Here is a 20,913-nt window from a genome sequence, read left to right on the forward strand (position 1 = left end):
AAAAAAAATGCCAAAGATATTCGTAGATGAAAGCTTCATTGCCCCATGATTGGGAGGCTACAGGTAAGCTTCTGTGACTGTCAGCCAGCTGCCCCCTGACAGCCTGGGGCTACTTGCGGGCTTGTACCTCTTTTTCAATAGGACAATGTAATACACTTAAAATAGGTTTTTGTCATCTCCCTTCCCATCCCCCCCCCAAAATCAGTATGTCAAAGACTATGTAAGTAAGCAATCTATTCTAGGGGAAACTGTGGGTTTAGGATGGCAATTCCCAGAATACTGGAGCTGAATGATGCTCAGACAAAGCCTGGGCCCTGGGAAAAAGCCCAGAGAGGTTTATGTGCTCACTTGAGGTCATATAAGCCGTTCCTGGAAGCGCAGGACTGGAATACTTCACTTGGGGAAGGCTACACATGCACAGTCATCATCTTTGCCCCGGCCTCTCTGAAGGGGGCTGGCAGCATTTCCCCGGGGGGCTGTGCATCGGGGTAAAGGAACTATTCACACTCTCCAAGGATTACTGGACACTGGCTCTGAGCTGATACTGGCTCCAGGAGCCACAAAATGTGACTGTGTCCCACCGGTCAGAACAGGTGCTCAGGGAGGTCAGCCGATCAGGGGAGGTTTAGCTCAGGTCCTTCCCACAGTGGGTCCAGTGGTTGTTTCCTCTAGTTATTTCCCTGGTTCCAGAATGCACACTTGGAATTATTCTATAATTGGAATACTGAGCAATGGACAGGATCATCTTCCTTTCCACTTCCAGTATCCACACTATACATATACCCACCAAATAATAAAATAACATTATGGAGCATTCTCTCCCATTAACCATCTTCCAGGAAAAGACAACACAGCATGCACTTGGGTTGCTGCTTGTGGCAAGGGGCATACACCTAAAGACAAATCCACTGAACAACAATCATTGTTGGCAATGGTTCTACAGGCCAATTTTATATTACAAAATGCTTCCTCACACGGTCTCTGAAGAGTGAAGTCCCCTCTGCACTAAAGTGTATTATAATGAAAAGAGAAACAAATGAAAAACCCCCTATGTATAGGAGGTGGGCACAGATCCTTTGACATTCCTTCCTTAGACTGTAGGGGGCAGTCTTTCTTCCCTCCCCTTGAATCTGGGCAGATGCTACCACTGCTTGGACCAACACAATAAGGCAGACATGATTCACTCAGGTTAGGGATTCTGGTCTCAAGAGACTAGCAGCTCCCACCTCCTGTCTTTTGGAAAACTCCCCCTTAGAGCCCTGAGCCCACTTACAAGCAATCTAACCCCATGCTGGAGTGGCCACTTGGGAAGCCCCCAGAGAGAGGGGGAACTGCCTAGCTGAGCCCAGCCTCTGCCACCCGTGCAAAGGCACCAGACGTGTGAGTGAAGCTTTCTCAGAACATCCCGCGCAGCCCAGCTGCCCGCTAAATATCAATGAGCGCCTTCAATCCACTCCACGTCGAACAGAACTGCCCAGCCAATCCTGCGGTGACTTCCTCACCCACGGATCATGAGCATAAGATAATGATTGCTGCCTGAAACCTCCAAGTTTGGGTCCATTTGTTACTCAGCATTAGATGTTCAAACAACTATATACTATGAGCCGCAAAGACAACTAAGGGTGTCTCTCCTACATTCCATTACAACCAAGCCATGTGACTGGGCTAGGCAGAATTCTATAAATGGCTCCCCCCTCCCCAAGACTCCAGGACCTATGAATATGAGACCACTTCCAGCATTGTGTCCCCTTCCATGGCACCACTGAACTAAAGATGGGGAGATGACCTCAGTGGGCCTCCTTTAACCAGACGTGTCCCGTGAAAAGCAGAGTTTTCTGTGGCTTTGCAGGAAAAGAACTCTGAGAGGTCACGCATGAATGAAGGACTCCCTGCATCTTTGTGCCTTTGAAGACGGACGGCTACATGCGCAGGGACTGCAGAGTGGCGTCCAGGGGTCCGCCCCCAACAAGGGAAAGGGGACCTCAGGTCTACAACCACAAAGAAGGGGATTCTGACAACAACCTGAATGAGCATGGAGTGGATTCTTGCCCAAAACCTCAACATCTTGATCCCGCCTCTGAGGCTGAAGCGGGAGGCCCAGACTCCCACCCCGTGCCCAGACTCCCGACCCATGGGAACTGTGAGAAAATAAGGGCATGTTTCTTTAAGCCTCTAAATTTGTGATGATTTGTTACACAGCAGTACAAAACTAATATAGTTACTCTGGCCAAACCACTTCCCCACTCTCTTTCATTATACACTTTAATGAAATGACAGGAATAGATTAGATAATATTTTAGGTTCCCTGACAGAAATGGCATTTTATGGTTTTGTAATTTAACCCTCCTAAGCCTCAGATTCCTAAAGTAAAGCAGAGATGCAGGACCTGCCGGTTGCCAATTTGATCTTATCTGCTCACTTTCAACCTTTTTGAGAAAGAGACACCTTGTGTCTTGCCCACCACCCCTTGCATAATGCCTGAAACTTAGCAGCTGCTCACTAAATATTTGTTGAGTGAAGCAATGAATGGATGAATGAATAAAAATTCCATACAAATATCCTTTGACAAGAACAATGGACTGTGCCTATGTAGGACAGCAGCAGAGGGCCAGTCGTCAATTTCTGTGACCTCAGTCTTCTCTCCTGTTAAATGGGGACACCAATCCTTGCTCTAGCTCCCTCGCTGGTAATTACAAGGGTCAGGTAAGCTCATTGGCATGAAAGCCCTTTGCAAACTTTAAAATAAGCTGGGCATGAGGTATTTGTCTTGGCAATGGTTCACTGTCTCAGGTCAGGACTGTCCCTAAGCCAAATGGGGTAAATCGATTCCCTAATTACACCAGAAAGTACATAGCTTCCTGCTGTCACTATGGCTGCCACTGGGGAGCAGCCACCCCACCCCTCAGTAGGGGTGGTGCCTGTGGGGCACAAAGCCACGAGCACCTGATGAAGACCAGCTGAAGGATGGGGACCCCCCATGGCAGGAAGGGAACTCACAACCTAGTTTTCACACCAATCATCTGGGTCACCGCCTCTTTCTCCGGTGTAAGTTGCTCTTTTCCAAGACAGTGAACTGGGGAACATGATCTCTAGAAAAAACTTCAAAAAGAAGGGTTCTGTGGCCAAATTAGTTTTGAAAATATGCATGTTTGACTCCTTCTTCCATTGCTTTTTTAATCCAACACTTCCTAAACGTGTTCAGTCACAGATGTCACCTCCTTTCCGACCTGTCCCTCATACTGTCCTACAGGGTTCACTTGGGGGAACTCACGTGCACTCGGTTTCTTCCACGTGCATGGAAAGTGAGGTGAGACCGTGCTTGTGGCAGTGAGGGGACTCTTCTAACCCAGGATCAGTGTGGTCCCCAGACCAGCAACAGCATGTCATCTAGGGCCAGGACCCATCCCAGATCTACTGAATCAGAAGCCCTGGGATATGGGAGTGGGGGCAGCAATCTGTGTTCAAAAAGCCTTCCAGGGGACGGTGGGGTCCACTCCAGTGTGAGAACCACACTAGAACCCACAGACCTGTGGTGAAGCTCATGTCGGCACAGGGAGGAACACCTGGATCCAGAGGAAGGGGTGTCCTGGTCGCCAGAGAACATTTACTAAATGCTTTCCTTCTACTTTTTTCCCAGTGGCTACTCAGCACCTAAAGAATAATACACAAACTCCACAACTAGCTGTTCAGTCCCTCCATAGTTCATCTCCACATACTGGATTAATCTTAATTCAATACCATGTAAGGGCAATGCCATTAAGAGCTAATACACTGACCACATATGCTCAGAACCCTACATTTCCTAAGTGATCCTCACAGTAACTCTGTGGAGAACGTTCTGTTATCATCTTCGTTTTACAGGTAAGGACCTGCAGGACCTAAAGACAATGAGAATGCACACAGCTCACCAGGATTTATCAGCCGATGGTCTTGACTCCAGGTACTCAATGTTGATTTATATGCTCTCTCTGATTTCTGATTCCACGTTTCTGGATGAAATAATCTCACATTCAAATTTTCATAAGTACCTGTTGTTTTCTTATGTGGAAACCCATTCTCCCCCCACCCCAAATTCAAAGCCTTATTGTCCCTCAACTCTTGTCTCAAATGCATCCTGACTTCAGTTTAGCACATGCTGTGTCCGTGGGTGCCAGGCACCTAACCTGTCACTTTGGGTGGGGGCGTACCCTGGTGAGCAAGAGAAAAAGAAGTCCCTGCCATCATAGCACTTTTTGTCAAGCAGGGAGAGTCTGGGATTAAACAGACGATGGCAATCGTGCCAAGTGTTAGAAAACCGCCCCGCAGGATGCAGTGAAGATACACTGTAGGACCGAGCAAACTGGTCCAGCAGGCCGGGACCAGCATCCTTAAGAAATGGGGGTTCGATATGAAATTTCTAGGATGAAAAGAGGAATCCATGCAAAGAGGGAAAGGACTTCTCCAGTCTTCCCAGCAGGAATGTATTTCTCTCTTTTTACCACTGTTGCTATTCAAATTCTGTATTTATAAGATGGAAAGTGTAATAGAACCTGTTTTATAGGGATGTTGAAAGGATTCAATGAGTACATATATGTAAGCATTGAAAACTATGTATGGTATATAATAGATGGTCAATTTGTGTTAACTATTCTTACAACTTCTTTTTTCTTACCATATGAGCTTGAGCAAGTTGCTCCAGCCATAGTGGCCAATTACTAGCAATAAGAGCTTCTATCTCAGGGCAAGCTCATAACTGACCTCCATGGACGTGACCTGACACGCACCTGACGCCCTCCCTTCCATGAGGTGAAGGTGGGGACTGAGGATCACAGCACATCTGGTACTCGTGGCTGGTTGGTCGTGGTCCCACACAGCCCACACGCGCCTGCTCCCTCCAGGTGACAAGCACCCTTACCGAGAGTCAGTTTTGTGTGTTCCCAAACCTGTTTGCCAGCCATATTTGCTACTATTTTATCATGGAATTAAAAGCAAATAAATTGATGAAATAATGAGCTTTTCCTGTGGAAACTAACTTGAGTTCTGTGAAAAAAATTCTACAGAGATCAGTAACTGAAAAAAATCCCATCCATTTAAATAAAGGGGGAGTGTCCAAGAAAGTTGGGAAGGGTTTATAAAATTCTACAAACATTTAGATTATCTTTTAAGAGTCTTCAGATTACTGCTCCACTTTGAATAAGCTAAAATTGGAAATATTATACAATTATTGGTCAGGAGTATGCAAGGAAGCCAGTAAAATGTCAAACAGAATATATCCACATCCCACAAAAAAATGTTGGCCCTATTTGGAAAGGCTGGCCCAGTAATGTGTATGTATATATTTTAAGTTAAAGTAAAATGTGTTTATGTATGCAGCATATATACATTTTAGGATTCCCTAATTTAACATACCTTTTTCAATTAACTGACAGATTATTGGTCTCTAATGTATCTGGCAAGGAGCCTTATGCTTTGAGTTCCCACTGTATGCTGGAAGTAGCTTATATGTTCTTTTATTGATTTTCTGTTATTAATACCAAGTAGGAACTGAAGCTCAGACACCTTAAAACTGTGCCAAGGTTACAATGTTAGTAACGGCAGCCTCGTGTCTTGGCCTGTCAGACTTTAGGATGTGAAGTCTAAGTATCTTAAGGTCCATTGCCTCCCTGCTATGTTATTAGATTTTGCTGGGCACATGCTTGATCTTTTCTAATGGAAACATACGTTTCTTGGAAGCAGAAAGTGTCTACATCAAACACCTGTGATCGACTATTGCTGTGCTCTTGATTGTATTAACATCGTACGTGTTCAATTCTTTATAGCTTATGAGGAGTTTTCACGTACATCATCTAATTGACTGGGTCACGAAACTCCACAGGGCGGCTACTCCTATTATCCCGATCATACAGGTGAGGAAACAGAAGGCTCAGGCAGGCTTAGAGATTCCTGGAGGTCATGCATCTAATAAGTGGCAGAGCAGGATCCATCAGTCTAATAAACTAAGCCTGACTCCAGTTCAATAAAACAGAAGAAGTCCCATCTGCCTGCCCCCCTGCATGAATCTACGGAGATGAAATCCAGAAGCAAGTACGTGTAGAGTTCAGAGAGAAGAATCAAAATCAGCGTGGATATGGAGGGTCATCATAAGAGAGATAATGATTATCTTGGTAGGCAGAAACTTTCCACAGACACCAATTAAGCACTGCAAGGAACAGGAAATATGTTAAAAGCTGACATGGGTTCAGAAGGTACGGCCCCAGGATTGGAGCTTGACGTGGATGCCGCCAAGGGATTTTCATCTCAACAATGCATAATTACATTGTGGTTGGCTAAGGGCCGGACTGGACTGCTGGGTCAAGGCCGTGTGAACACGGGAAGTAAAAATAAACCGAAGACCAAGAGTCATCGGAAAATGCCAATAATTAGACTGCCTGCCCTCAAGTTAAGGTTCCATGAATCTGCTTGGCCTCAGAATTCTTTAACCTCTACCAAAACCAGGTAATGGGATCTAGGGAAGAAACATCAAATCAGGCTGACATTAAACACCTGCTTAGTGCTAGGAATTTTTCTTCATTTCATTGAGTTTAATAGACTCTGAGAAGTATCTATTTTTTAATAGATTCCAAGAAGTCTCTATTTTTTTCCTTCCCCAGGAGGAGACAATACTTTCAGCATTTGAATGCAGGTCAGTTGAAACTCATTTCCCCTTGCAGTTCCCTTTCTACCACAGTCTGGACCATCATCACGGTCTGAGGACCTGACATCAGCCGCGGTCTGTTTGCAAATTCCCTGAGTGACCTTGGGCACGTCACTTAACTCCCTTTGGCCTTACTTTCTTCATTTGTGAATGAGGAAGACGACAGAAATATATACTACACAGGTAGAAAATCTGTAGATCATTTACCTGGCCATGGGACATAATCTAAAAAGATGATATCAACATGCCTTGAGGACCCCCCTCCAAGTGGAAAACAATGGATGTGTCCACGCATTGAACAAAGTGACCTGAACAGCCCCCGTGTACTAGGGCAGGATGCTGATGAGCGGTGGAGAACGTGGTCACAGACACACGCCTGGAGCTGATGATCTCACAGATCTTACAGGCAGGCGTCTATAAATAGACACACGAGGGAATAATGGTAAACTGACATTTGGGCCTCATTTGGGAGGTCAGAACACCAGGAAAGCGTGTAACACGGCCTTTTGGCACGGGGATCACAGCCGTTAGTGCTGAGGCCTGAAGAACACATAGGAGCTACCAGGACGAGGGAAGACGAAGGAACAAGGAAGGCTCATTCCAGCGGAGGGAACAGCCGTGTGAAGCCTGCAGAGTGGGGGAGCCAAGAACACCGGCGAACTGAAAGGCAGTGTACAGAGGATGGATTATAAAAAACTGCACAGCTGAAACCTACTTCATCTTATCAACCAGTGTCACCCCGGTGCATTTAATTAAAAAGAAAAAGAAAAAAAGGAGATAAGTCACAGTGCAGCTGAGGGAGCCAAGGAAAGGTGGGAAGGCCAGCGTGAGTGGTAGGCAGGCCCAGATCGTGGCAGCCTTGAAGGTCATCTTAAGTTTCTGCTCCTCCTCCTAAGGGTGGCGATCAGTCACCAAAAGGCTTTAAGCAGCTGGTGATGAGATAGAATTTGATTCTTAGGTAATAATTCTGATTGCTTCCTGCAACACAGATTGGAAAGTGACTAGATGCAGAGAGATTTAGGTAAAAGGCCATTATATTTGGGGGGAAGAAAGATCTTAGTTTGAACTCTAGGCTACTACTCATTAAAATGGACTAATCAGTATCACCTGAAAGCAATACTGCCCAAAGATCCAATTACTGACCTTCTCCCAATATTTGGGAGTTGAACTGTTACTCATTCTCTGTGCCATCCCTCCCAGAGCCGGGAAGGACCTCAGAGACACTGAACCCAGTGATTTCTGAATGGTTTTAGGAAAACAACAACAACAAAGTGTCACCTTATTTTTCCCAAATGAGCTTTAATTCAGAATTCCGTAAAAGAAAATGGATAAAAGGTGGCACTCAGGGTGGGGGGTAATCAACTGTTCAGTACCTAATCTGCACTGCACCCCTGCAAGGCATGGCTGTTGTGCCCAGGGTTCTCTAGAGCACCTGCCCCAGGCCAGAGCCAGGGCTAGAACTCAGGGCTCCTGGTTCAAACCAGTGTCTTCTTCAGCACGCTGTGATGCTAGGAACTGAGATTTTGAGGACAAAGGCCCTATTGCTTGTGTGTGTCTCTTTTTTTAATAGTAGACTTTTTAATTGAGAGACAGAGGGAGAAGAAGGGATGGAGAGAGAGAGGGAGAGAAACATAGATGTGAGAGAGAAACATCGTTCAGTCTTGCACACACCCCTGACCTGGGACCAAACCGCAACTCAAGCATATGTCCTGACTAGGATTTGAATCCGCAACCTTTCAGTTTACAGGACGACACTCTAACTAACTGAGCAACACTGGCCAGGGTCCTGTTGCTTGTGCCTTTTAAAAATCTCTGGCACAGGGCTGGGGGACCAGGTGGTCAGTAAATATTTGTGGAATTGCACAGAAGTCAGCTAATTCAGCATGGCTCTTTCGTTCTCACACTTTCTCCCTTCCTTCCTACCTTATTTTTCCCCTCTTTCTCTCCCTCTTTTCTTTCCTTCTTCACTTCCTCCTTCCCTCCTTTGCAATAAGAGGCGATTTCTCCCATAACACAGTGTATTCTAGGCAGGTCATCCATCACCTTGGACCATCTTGCCTCAGGCAAGTAGAACAGCACAGAGGTTACAGGAAAGGAATCCTGCGCCTTATTTGCTGTGTAATCTTCAGCAAGCCACGTAACATCTCTGTTCCTTAATGCCCCCATTCATAAAAGGGGATGTGTTAGTGCCACCTGATTAAGTGAGGGGAAAGTACGCCAAACAGCGCCCAGTGCGTGGCACATGCCTTAGACTATTAAATATTGCTTTGGTTTCAGGTTCACCCTACTTGCATACCCCCCTTTCCTAGAGTACTCAGAGTCTACAAAGTGCTTCCAGGCACAGATCCCCTGAGGCAGGAAGAAATTGTGATGCCCATTTGCAGATGGGCAGAAAGTCCCAAGTGTGGATAATAGTAGCAGCCAAAGTGAAAGTCTACCTCCCAATCTTTCCCCCTTTCCAACTGCACAGGGCAAGAATCTCCTGGTAACAGAACAACCCTTGGAAACCTTCCTTGTGGGTTCCAGCCTTCCCTTGACCTGTCCAATCACAGTGCCTTGACACTAAGGCCAGCTCCGACATAAGCTAAAGGGAATCAACCACAGTATCCCTGGGTCCCCCCAATAACCTTATATATTACGAGCACCCAATAAATTTTTGGTGAGATGTTGGACCGCCCCATGGGCAAGTGTGGTCTGGAAGTATCTTGCATTCCAACAAGCACTAAACCTTGGGGTAGATGAGTCTTACTTGTTTTGGTGCTTCCAGAGCTCAACACAGAGTAAGCTCACAGGAAGTGCTTGCCGTGCTGACCTGCACTGAACCTGACCCCTTCTCTCTAACTACAGGAAATGTGCCTGATGTCATCTGCCTGGATTTCGGCCTGGGCTTCAGAACTGACTCAGGGCTCCACGGCTGGGGCCACTTCCTAAATCTCAGCACATTGCATTAGAGACTGTAAACTCTAATCCTGGTTCTTCAGCCCGTGACTTTCACCGGATACTGCCGAAAACCTACATAGCACTCTTGACCGCCAAGCCCACCAACGGAGACAGCGAGACAACTGCACTCCTGCCACTTACCTGCCCTGTGACCTTGGGCACAGCAATTACATATCTGATTCATTAGTTGTCTCATTTATGAAACAAATTCAGTAGCATCAACTTCAGAGATATTATAAGGATTAGATGAAAAGATATATGCCATCATCATCAATACTCAAAGTCATTGAGCATTACAGTGGGCTATGAACAATTTATATGCAAAATATCGATGCCTGGTAAAAATAACAATAAGAAAAGTAGCTAACATATATTGAGTGTTTTCCACCTGCCAGACACTGTTCTAAGTATTTCATGTGGGTTATAGGACCTAATCTCCAAAACAGACTTATGAGGTTGGTACTATTATTAGTCCCATTTTACAGATGAGAACACTGAGGCTCAAAGATGGTAGTAAGTCCCCCAGGGCTCTAGTATACGCAGGTGACACTGCTGGCTACACTAGTTACTCAATAAGCAATCATTATTATTTTGTGTTTGTTATTATTATCATTAATCTTATTTGCCCTACATATGGGATAGTTACCTCTAGCTCTCATTATACTCAATTTATCCTGTGGTAAATCATCTCCAAAGAAGACTCCTTTTGCCCCCAGTGATCCGCACCTCCCAGTATTCACACCTTTGAATCTGGACTGGGCTTTTAGCCAATAGAACACAGTTCAGGCGATGCTCTCTGACTTCCAAAGCTGAGTTGTGAGAAGGCTTACAGCTTCCTTTTGGTCTCAGAGAACTGTTTTGCACGAGTTGATAAGCAGAGCACCCTCTGCCTTCCAGCCCAATGTACAGATCCCAGCACGCCTTGAAACAGAGGGCTCATTAGCTGTATTTGGCTTTTCACTATAGTTTATATAGCTAAACATCTCTTCTAGTAGTAACAAAATAATTTATTTTATTTTATTATTTTTAATCTTTTCAGTCACCATTTATACACCTTGTGGGTAGAGGAGGTGGAAGAGGTTATAGGGTGATAAATGGTGAATGAAAAAATAAAATAATAATATTTATTGATCTTGAGCACACTATTTAACTATCTATGCTTCAGTTCCCTTATCTGTAAAATAAGAATAGTAAAACAGTAAGAATTCCTAGGTTCAAGGTTGCAGTAAGGAGGAAATTAGTTAATTCATACACGATGCATAGAACAGTACCTAACATTTAGAATACGTATACTCAGTGACAACTCTCTCTTTCCATCTTTCTCCAACCCCGACCCTCTTAGTATCTCTTCCACTATCTTTTAACAGAGGCAGGCATTTACTAGGCTTTTAAATTTTAAAACCTTAATTCTCACACTTAACCTGAAGGCAAGTGTTATTATGTCACACTGCAGATGAGGTGAGGGGCTTACATAAAGCCCGTTGGCTGATCAATGATGGAGCCAGGATGTGGACCCCGTCTGCGTGTGCCTGTAGCTCTTTTCCTCTCCCACTTAGCCTCCACCACGCTGCTGCCTGCCTGCCACTCAAGTGAAAATCCCTGTGCCACATGTGGTAGTGACAGCATCTGCTTGGTGGACCCGTCCCCCACAGAGTCTGGCACACAGACAAAGCACGGCCTAGCAGTCAGTTCATGTACAGATTCCAGCTGGCTCCGCTCAGGTGGCCCAAGATCCCCTGGGTTAGCACCTCTGTCTGACAGTGCTCCCAGGCAAGGAGGTGTCCTGCCTGCCGGTGTGAGAAATGCTCATTAAAACCCTCGATTCAGATGTCAGGAGCCCTCAACCAGCAAGGAGGTGCAGCCTCAGACGGACCAGCACAGGCCAAGTTTCTATGCCCCGTATTCCCCAGTACCCAGCATTCAATACCCCTTACGTGAGTGTGATAGAGTGACTGGCCCAGGTGCAATTCCAGACATCCTCTCCAGGTGAGTGGAAGAGGGATGGTATGAGTCGGGCAAGTTTTCTCGCCTCAGGAGGAGAGAAGGCAACGCTGCGAGTTCCTTCTTTGACGGTCCTGGTGGAGGCAGAACACCTCAAGCCATCTACACCGGACAGCTTGCACAGGAAGTGGGCCTCTGTGCTCAGAAAAGTGAAGGGACTTGCTCGGGCATCACAGAGCTTGCTAACGGTAGGGCATGATCTCAAATTCAGACCCCTGGTTTTTTCTAGTGTGCCTTCCGTCACCCAAAGCTGTCCCTCCCGCCTCCCTCCTCATGCCTGTAGCTCCTCTCCTGGAGCTCCTGAGCCTTCCCTATACCTGGCATGCCCTGGGTGCTCTGTGCTCTATGCTCTGTGCCTGGGCCTTCTTCTCACTTTCCATTGATGTCTTCCCAGTGTCTTGGGGTCTTTGGACCCTTCACTTTATACTCTAAGGTGACAGCCAGCAACACCGCAGGCATGTCCATTTCAAACCTGGTAATGATTACCCTTTTCCACCAGATGTGCATTCAGTGTGGTCAGTCCTGGGGATGCACAGTTGCTTTACCTAAGGATCTTAGCAAAAGCCTGATGGTGTTTATGCTACATTATATCTCCCCACAATTCCTACGTTCAAGTCCTCACCCCAGTGCCTCAGACTGTGACTCTGTTTAAAGACAGGGTCTTCAAAGATGTCAGTGAAGTTAAACAAGGTCACTGAAGTAAGCCCTGATACAACAGGATGGGAGTCCTTAGAAGAAGAGGCGAGTAGGACACAGACACACACAGAGGGATGGCCATGTGAACACGGGGAGAAGACACCCACCAAAGAGAGGCCTCAGGAGAAGCCAGCCCTGCCGACACCTCCATCTCGGACTGCCAGCCTCTGGAGCCGTGAGAAAATCAGTATGCTGTTTAAACCACTCAGTATGTGGTACTTCGCTATGTCAACCCTAGCAAGCCCTCTATATGGAGTTTTCCTGATTGCCAACAGAACTCCTCACTCCTCCTGGAAAACACATCTTTCGCAGCACCATGTCCGGTGGGCATTTCGGAGAGTCTCCAAGGGCCCACAGCAGGTCAGCAGGTCACAGGACAGGCACTGGAGGGATCTAAGTGGGATCTACTTCAGACACTCACTCATGGTAGCTGCTGGGACATCTGTGGCATATGACAAGGAGACCAATTTGAGACAGAACCTCTTTCTTATCCCCTGGTTCTGCAGCATGGTGGCAAGTGAGCAACTGCCAGAGAAATTCTTTCTGATTCACAAAATAATTATCACACATCCTGTGCAAAGCAATGGGCTCAGAGTTGAAAGGAGCAAAGAAAACAGGGATGAGCACAGGCAAGTGTAGAAGAAAGAGGTTTTATAATGGGGAAAAGACAGGAAAATATGCTGACCGAGGCAGGGCTTTTAGGCTCATGGGATTTTAAAATAAGGAGCCTTCTGTATTGGCTGGTACAATCTGGGAAGACTTCATGAAAGAGGCAGCATTTGCTCTGAGTTTAGAAAAATGAGAGTAAAACGGGTGTGTGGATACAGGTATTTGGGATGGACGGAGACTGTTTAGACAAGCACAGTGATTTTTAAGTTGAGCCCATAGAGCATGGGGATTAAGAACACAGTATTTAAATTCACAAAGTCGGGGTATCTGGTCTCTTCCTCTTAGGTTAGGGTTTCCACACCTCAGCGCCACTGACTTCTATCCCTGCTGCGGGGGCCACCCTGTGCGATAGCACCTCCCCCCCGACAAGACCATGAGAAATGTCCTCAGACAGTTCTAAATGGAAAAAAATCACCTCCCGCTGAGAACCGCTGACTTTCACACTGTAGTTTTAGACCAATCACTTCACTTCCCTGAGCTTCGGTTTTATGGTCTCTGGGCAGAGGGTAACACTCCTATATACTGATATGTGGCGGACACAGAATCTCCTCAGCGAATGTGACTTAGCCTCAATCATTTTAGGAGCAGATCTCTTTCCAAATGACATTGAATGTGGAACCTCCAAACATGAGGTGAACGAGGGCACAGCTGCTGCTTCGGCTGAAGCAGGGTGGAGAGTAACCGAGCCTGTATTCTGCTCTTCCACAGCGCCGATGTGGAAACCCGCAAGCCACAGCCACAGAAATCCCCAGACGCGGCTAGCTCCTGAATGCTATGGGAGATGGACCCTGAAAGGCCTGGATGTGAATTCTGGCTCCTTCCCCCCGGGCCCTGAGAGAGAAGACAAGCGCTAAATGCTGTCTGGCTTGTTTACCCTGTGTGCCATTCATCCGCACACCTGGTACATCAAAGGCAGGGCTGAGACTAGGGTGAGACAAGTGAGGCATCTGGGCATTTAAGGAGGCGCTCACTCTCAGGTGGGGACCCTGCACTCACAGGACCCGGAGAGGGCGTGCCCCCTTAAATATTTCATGGCAGGTGCCTTACTTGCTTCACTCTACTCCTGCCTGATCAAAGGACCTCAGTAAACAGTTGACTGATTAATTAGGTAAGCCAGTTTCTTCACCCTTAAGATGGAATCCTAACATCTGCTTTTCCAAGTAGTTTTAAATTGAAAGAGAAAATGCATTTTAAGCAACCAGAATAATTTCCTATAGCAGTCGGTTCCCTTCCTCAGTCAGATGGATCAGACAGGACACAGAGGCTGAAAGTTCAGGGTATAGTCAGGAAACAGTGAGAAACCTGTTGTTTCAGTGCAGCCAGAGCCAGCAGGGGAGAAGCCAGGGACCGTCCAGAAAACTGTCGGTCTGGATCACGCAAAGCCTCTCTGACACCCCCGAACGCATCACCTGCATTGCGTTTCTCCCTGCAGCAAGCAAATACAAGCTAGCACCAGGTCCAAGCCTGCAGAGGCAGTAGAGGGAGCCAGTGCTTACCTCTCTCTGGGCAGCTGGTGGTTGGGATTGTGGCGGCAGCGGACGCTGAGGCCGAAGAGCTTGCGGGCGGTGCGTTGGATCTTCTGCCTCTGGGCCTCCATGGAGCTCTGCAGGAGCTTGTAGCGGTTCTGCAGGTCCCAGTCGTTGCCCCAGTGCTGATGGATGCTCCCAATGGTCAGGAAGTGGTTGCTGGGGAGACGCTTCATAAACGATTTAAACTCATCTAGTGGGAGACAAAGGCCAGGAGAGAAGGGCTGAGCAAGACAGCCCCAGCTGAGGTGGCTCACCAACCAACAAAGCAGGCCTGCAAATAAAGCTAACTTGCTCGAGGCCCATAAACATGGCGCTGGCCTGCTCCACTCCCAGGAGGGAGTGCAGGGGCCACTGTGCCTCCCATGAAGGGTCTTTGGCTTGGCTGCTATAGGAGTGAACCTGCATCATGTGCAAGAGAGGGCTTTCCAAACTTCTGTCCTCTGAATGCCAGCTGGACAACGATATTCACTATCACTTGGATGGATATTTACTCGGCATCAACTAAACACAATTTTTATCCAGTTCTACGGTGCACAGAAAACCATGACCACATGCCTGCAGTACAATGGGAGCTGTAAAAATAAGTAGGACAAAAACAATGTTAATAAATTCTGGCCCGATACTATTACCTATTACCTGACCAAACTGCTGTACCTGTTCTCACTTTGAAATACAGAGGGAGCAAGGGATGTATAGGTCTTAAGGACATATTTGCACCAACGGAAACATTCTCTTTGATGTATTCTTCAAGTCTGACCGAGAACTGAAATGGATCAACACCCCTCCTGTGTGCCCAGTCTCACGGGAAGTTGTATGTTCATGACGTCTTATGTCATGTCCCATTTTGGAAAACTCCAGCTTAAGAGATGGGGACAAACTCTGGAGTCTCCTGGGGGAAGGTTTCTGCTTCTGTGGTGCTCAGTTTCCGAGTGTCAGCATGTGCTACGACCTGACACGGACTTAGAAATTATCTGGGTCAGCTCTCTCGTTCTGCTTATAGGGAAACCGAAGTGCAAAGTGAGAAATGACTTTCTGAAGGTACAACGACCCGTGAGCGCCAAGAGGCAGGACTGAAACCGGAGCTGCTGTTTTCCGATCTAATTCTCACTGCTCTACCTCGGCCACGTCCCCCTTCAACGAGCGGGGAACTTAAAAGAATTAAGAGGTTAATCATTTCATAGGTGAAAAGGCAAAATGATTAGATTATGCACATAATAAAATGCATATGTACATGTATCTTGAGCCCAATATTTTCACTTTATGTTCTAAAACCTACAGGGAGATTTCAGGTCTATTAGGCATTCATTTTATTTTTTAAAAAATGCTTACAAAGTTCTCAATAAGCCCCAGCTTCAGTCTTAAACACCTAACACAGGAAAACACATATTAGTGATTTTATAGCAAACTGCTGAGGTGGGCGCTTTTAGTACCCCCTTTTCTAGAAACTAGGGCACAGAGAAGTAGATAACTTGCCAAGGTCACACAGCCAGTGATGACAGAACTCTAGACTGGCTCTGACTCGGATGCTCTTACTTAGCATGTTCCGTTTACTCTCAACACAAAAAAAGAAGATCAGTGTGTTGGGAGGAAAAAAAATAAAAGGCGCTGAAAACACACGTACAGGAAAACTGCCTCTGACTCCTTGAGAATTCAGGCACCTCATTACTGACAGGCAGACACGCATATGCCTGCAGACTGCGTCTCACCCACCCAACAGCTGGGCCACCATTAATCTCTTGACGCTTCAGTTTTCCCATCTGTCAGGCAGGTACAATAGCATCTAATTCAAATGTTGAAACAGTGACACAGGACTGTCTCTGCCTACATAGTTCCCGAAATGCAGAAAGTGCTCAATGGACGGTAGCAGGAGGTTGAGAGGATGACACAGGGCTGCATGACGGGACGGGGGCATTCAGTGAGCAGGCCGCTGGCAGGGCGCCGGCCCCGACTCTGCGGCTCGGGCCAGGCCAGCGCTGCTCCTGTGGGACGACCACATGCATGCAGACGGCTCCGCTGACTTTGGAGGTCACAGCCCTTCCCATGAACCCGAATTCGGGTCAGATAAGAAAACATAATTTAAAAGTTAAAGTGATTTATTGAGTTGGCCAAAAATGTCCATTTGTTTTTTTTTTCCCGTAAGATGGCTCTAGTCGCACTTAGTTGTCTTTAACTTCATTTTAAACAACTTTGTTAGAGTGTATTGTGACAGCTGTATTATCAGCACACATTTAAAAAATACTTAATCAAAACTGGTGAATTTTTGTGTAGTCACTTTGATATCGAGGATGGAAGAAAATACACAACATTTCTGGCATATTATGCTTTATTAATTTAAGAAAAGTAAAAATGCAACTGAAACACAAAGAAAGATTTGTGCAGTGTATTGAGAAGGTGCCATGACCAATCAAATGTGTCAGAAGTGGTTTTGCAAAGGTTCATGCTGGAGATTTCTCTCTGGACGATGCTCCACGGTTGGTTAGACCAGCTGAAGTTGATAGCAATCAAATCAAGACATTAATTGAGAACAATCAATGTTCTACCATGTGGGAGATAGCCGACATACTCAAAATATCTAAATCAATAAAGTTATTGGTGAAAATGAAAAAATGTGTCTTTTGTTTTATGGAAAAAACTAAACAGGCTTTTTGGCCAAACCAATACTTTCTTGACTAAAAGCGGAAGGGACCTTTCCCAATAAGGACAAGCAGACCCCCATTTGTGCATGTGAACTTGGTCCTATTTGACCACCAAACTGTGGAGCCACCAAAGAATCTATGGCTTCTACCTTTAGCTGGTCATAAATCCCTCCAAATTACCTGGTACTGAAATAAGACGGAGGAAAGTGCACATGCACAAACCACAAAGACGCGTATGGATGGACGGATTTGTCTTAATGGGTAAAAACATGTCAAATGGATAAGTACATGGTATCTAAAGTAAATGTGTGCTCCTCTGGGGAGAAATCATGGTGCCAATAATTTCCATGGACTATTGAGCTTACTCTGTGAAATCTCAGCACATCAGCATCCCACCCACCCACTCAAAGCAGTCATTTCTTTGGGAATAAGGACCACATGCTCAAGACCCTTATTGCTCATGTGCATGGCTTGCATTCTTTTCTGCTTTTTAGCAATGGGGAGAATCTCTTTGCAAAAGCATTTCATCAAACGCTTCTTTTGTTTGAGGCCAGATAATCATCACAATACATTTCCATTCAGAACCTCTCGCTTTTATGCATTCCTAGGATTTTAAATGGACTAATGGGTGCAGATTCTTAAGGCATCCACGGCTCCATTGGAGCTGCATGACCTTTTAAGAGCAGAAATCACTGATGCATCGTGTGCGCTCAGAGCTGGTTGGGGACTTGGAGTTCATGGAAACCAGTGGTTTTCAAATACAGCTCCACAGAGCTCAGCTTTTATCTCTGGTACACAGTAGCTCCAAGGTATGATTTTGTTTGATCAAAGGGGTTTTTGGCTACATATTTGAATAAATTCAAAAATTAAACACATAAACATGTCCTCTCATTTATCAGATGAGGGAACTGAGGACTGGGGGGTAAAGTGGAATTAATAAGGTACAAAAGCTGCTGGGAGCACGGGGTCCGGAATCAGGGATTCCATTACCGACTCCATCATTTACTGTGTAACCCTGGGGGAGACACTGGGTCTTGGCGGCCTCCCTCCTCTGCAACACAGCAACATTGTTCCTTACTCTAATGCAGTTCTTGTAATAGATTTAAGGAATATAGAGTTGTTTTTAAAACACTAATGCTCTCTCTATATGTCCATTTATTTAACAGATATCCGAGCACATACTTTATGCCACTATTTGGCATCTCTTCACAGGAGTCTCAAGGATTCCCAAGCTTTTCGTGTCCAAGCTGAACACAGTTTTCTTTCCAAACCGTGCAGGGTGTTCTAGATCTGTGAATGGTACCCACATCCATCACAGTGTCTGACAAACATGCCTAAAAGGAGTTCTTGGATCTCATCTCACTCTTCCTTTCTCAAGTCCTGCTAGTTCTCCCTTGTAATGAGCTCAGCACCACTGCACGCTTCCCGCTTTGGGCTCCCTTTGCCATTGCCCTAACCTACATCATGGGGCATCTCTCTCGTTGGCGCCTGGGGATGGCCTCCGGCCGGTTGGCTTGCACTCATCCTCTGATCTCTGCACCACAGTCAGACACACAGACTCTGCTCTTCCTGAGGGTGTCCTTCCTCCCTGACCCTCCTGACCACATCAACCTCCAGGTCTACGTGATGCGCTCACACGTAGCTTCCCGTTCTACAGATATGATTAAAGTATCAATTATCTGCGTGGTTACATGAGTAATGCCTGGTGTTCCCATTAACTAGAAGCTGCAGGAAGGCTGAGATCCACGTGGCCTTAGGTGACAGACTTTCTTCCTCTGAGCCATGAAAAGCAGGAAATAGCTAAGTGACCTGAGCAGTGACTTCTAGCTTTGACAGTCTGTTGACTTCTTTGGGTATCTATATGAACATTGACATATATATGTATATATACATATGTGTATTTACCTATATGTGTGTGTGTTGATTTAGAGAGACCGACAGACTTGGGAAATAATACAAATATGTTTAACTCTCCATTCCCCAGAGGCTTCCAGACAATACATCCCAGGACCACACTGCTGATTACACTGTTCATTATCTCACTCAGTGGAGATTTATTGAGTGCCCTGCCCCATGACAGCTACTAGACCTTGCTGTGGACCCTCCAAAGTGAAAAGGGGGGCAGGGGAAGGGTGTCAGTCACTGTTCCCGCACAGCAGCCTAACCCCAGTCAGACAGTTTCCTCTTCCAGACTTGGCTCAGGGCCATTCACGCAGCAGGAACACGCCAGGCCCCCTACCTGAATTCTCCAGGTCCTTGTAAGCTTCGGCCCAAGACTTGGCCATGTTGGCCAGCGTGTACTCCATGATCTGGATGTCGGTGATGGGGCAGTTGCACTGGGGGAACTCCTCCGCACACTGGCATCGGCACTGGCTGTTCTGGCACACGTACTCGCCCTCGCCGTTGCACATGATGTAGCTCAGGGCCGACTGGACAAACTTCTCTTGCAGGTACTGAGGGAAGATGATCTGCAGACCTGTTGGAGAATAGCAAGATGAAGAAACAGAGGGGTTTAAGAAGGTGTTTCATTAACAGCTTCAAAAGGTGATGGGTAGGAATGGGAAACTGCTAGCTTTCTCCCTGTGTACTGTAACCAGAATATCTCGGAGCCTGCCTACATCCAGACAGGTCATAATTGGTGAAGCCTCTGGGTGCATTGCTTCTACTTCAACTTCTCAGGTCCCGACCCTAGCCATCTCTGAAATGCATACTCCGTACTGTTACACTAAGACTGAGGTCTGGTATATATCTTTTCTATTTTGGGAGAAAATCCTTATTGGAAAGCACAAGATTATTGTTTATTTTTTCTTATTTCCTTCATTTCTTTCCTGTTCCTTTCTTCAAATATTTATGAACCCTATTTATGAAGCTCAAGTCCTGAGCTAGGCACTAGGTCTACAGAGATAAAAAAAGGAGATAAAAAAAGACACGCTCGCAGCCCTTGGGGAGTTTGCAATGTAATCAGCAGGGATAGACATAGACACACATCATCATAACACAGCTTTATAGACCCGAAGCAGAGACGGCCCTGGGAGGCAACGGGCAGCCGAAGACTGCAAATAACACGGCTTGGAGAGCAGAGAAACCTTTGCAGAGGAGATGGTGTTTGGGCTGGTTGAAAAGTAAATAAGAAATCACCCTGTAAAAGGAACAGGAAGAATATTCTGAAGAGAGGAACAGCAAGAACAAAGACATAATGTATCTGTGAATGCAATGAACTTGGATGGGTGGGGATGCCTTCTGCAGGAAAACAGGTATCAGAAAGGAGCAGATGCCAGAGTGCAAAGAGCTTAGTTCTAAGGAATTTGAACTTCATTCTGTGGATAATGGGGATACTTTGGCAAATTTCAAGGGTAAGAATGAAATGTCAAGAGCGATATAATTTCATGAGACCACTGTATCATAAAAAATAAAATATTAGTGGAAAATGGTATCAGAGAGAATTTTCTTTCTTTCTTTCTTTCTTTTGCTTTAAACATGAAGAAGCCAGGGCCCACTGAGGGAAGGTGACTAGCCAGTTGTTGATTATGAGTACTTGTTACCACATCTTATGATCTTTTCTCTGTACTTGAACTTATCAAAGCCTTAATCCTCAGAGCCAATGATGGAGAAGGGTTTATCTGGGCATGATAAAACCTCCTGTGCCCTTGAAATGTCAGCATAGCCTCTGGTGCCCAGACAGTAAGACAACTCTGAGTTAAATTAGTTCATTAATGTACTTTCACCTGGGACATTTCTCTCTACTTCATTTGGAGCTGCTAACAGTTTT

General features: G+C 46.0%; 1 protein-coding gene across 4 annotated transcripts in view; it reads right to left on the reverse strand.

The window, feature by feature from the left end:
• BRINP1 (BMP/retinoic acid inducible neural specific 1) overlaps positions 1–20,913 on the reverse strand; it is a 168,639-nt gene that overhangs the window by 12,938 nt on the left and 134,788 nt on the right. For all 4 annotated transcript variants that reach the window (XM_045840026.1, XM_045840027.1, XM_045840024.1 and 1 more), the window contains 2 exons: positions 19,384–19,620; positions 14,476–14,698 (listed from right to left, as the gene is read on the reverse strand). In XM_045840026.1, the coding sequence (XP_045695982.1) occupies positions 14,476–14,698; positions 19,384–19,620 (460 nt within the window). The remainder of the gene's footprint in view (positions 1–14,475; positions 14,699–19,383; positions 19,621–20,913) is intronic.

Source organism: Phyllostomus hastatus, unplaced genomic scaffold (assembly GCF_019186645.2).
Source record: "Phyllostomus hastatus isolate PE091 unplaced genomic scaffold, TTU_PhHast_1.1 phas_contig_34, whole genome shotgun sequence".
Lineage (NCBI taxonomy): Eukaryota > Metazoa > Chordata > Mammalia > Chiroptera > Phyllostomidae > Phyllostomus > Phyllostomus hastatus.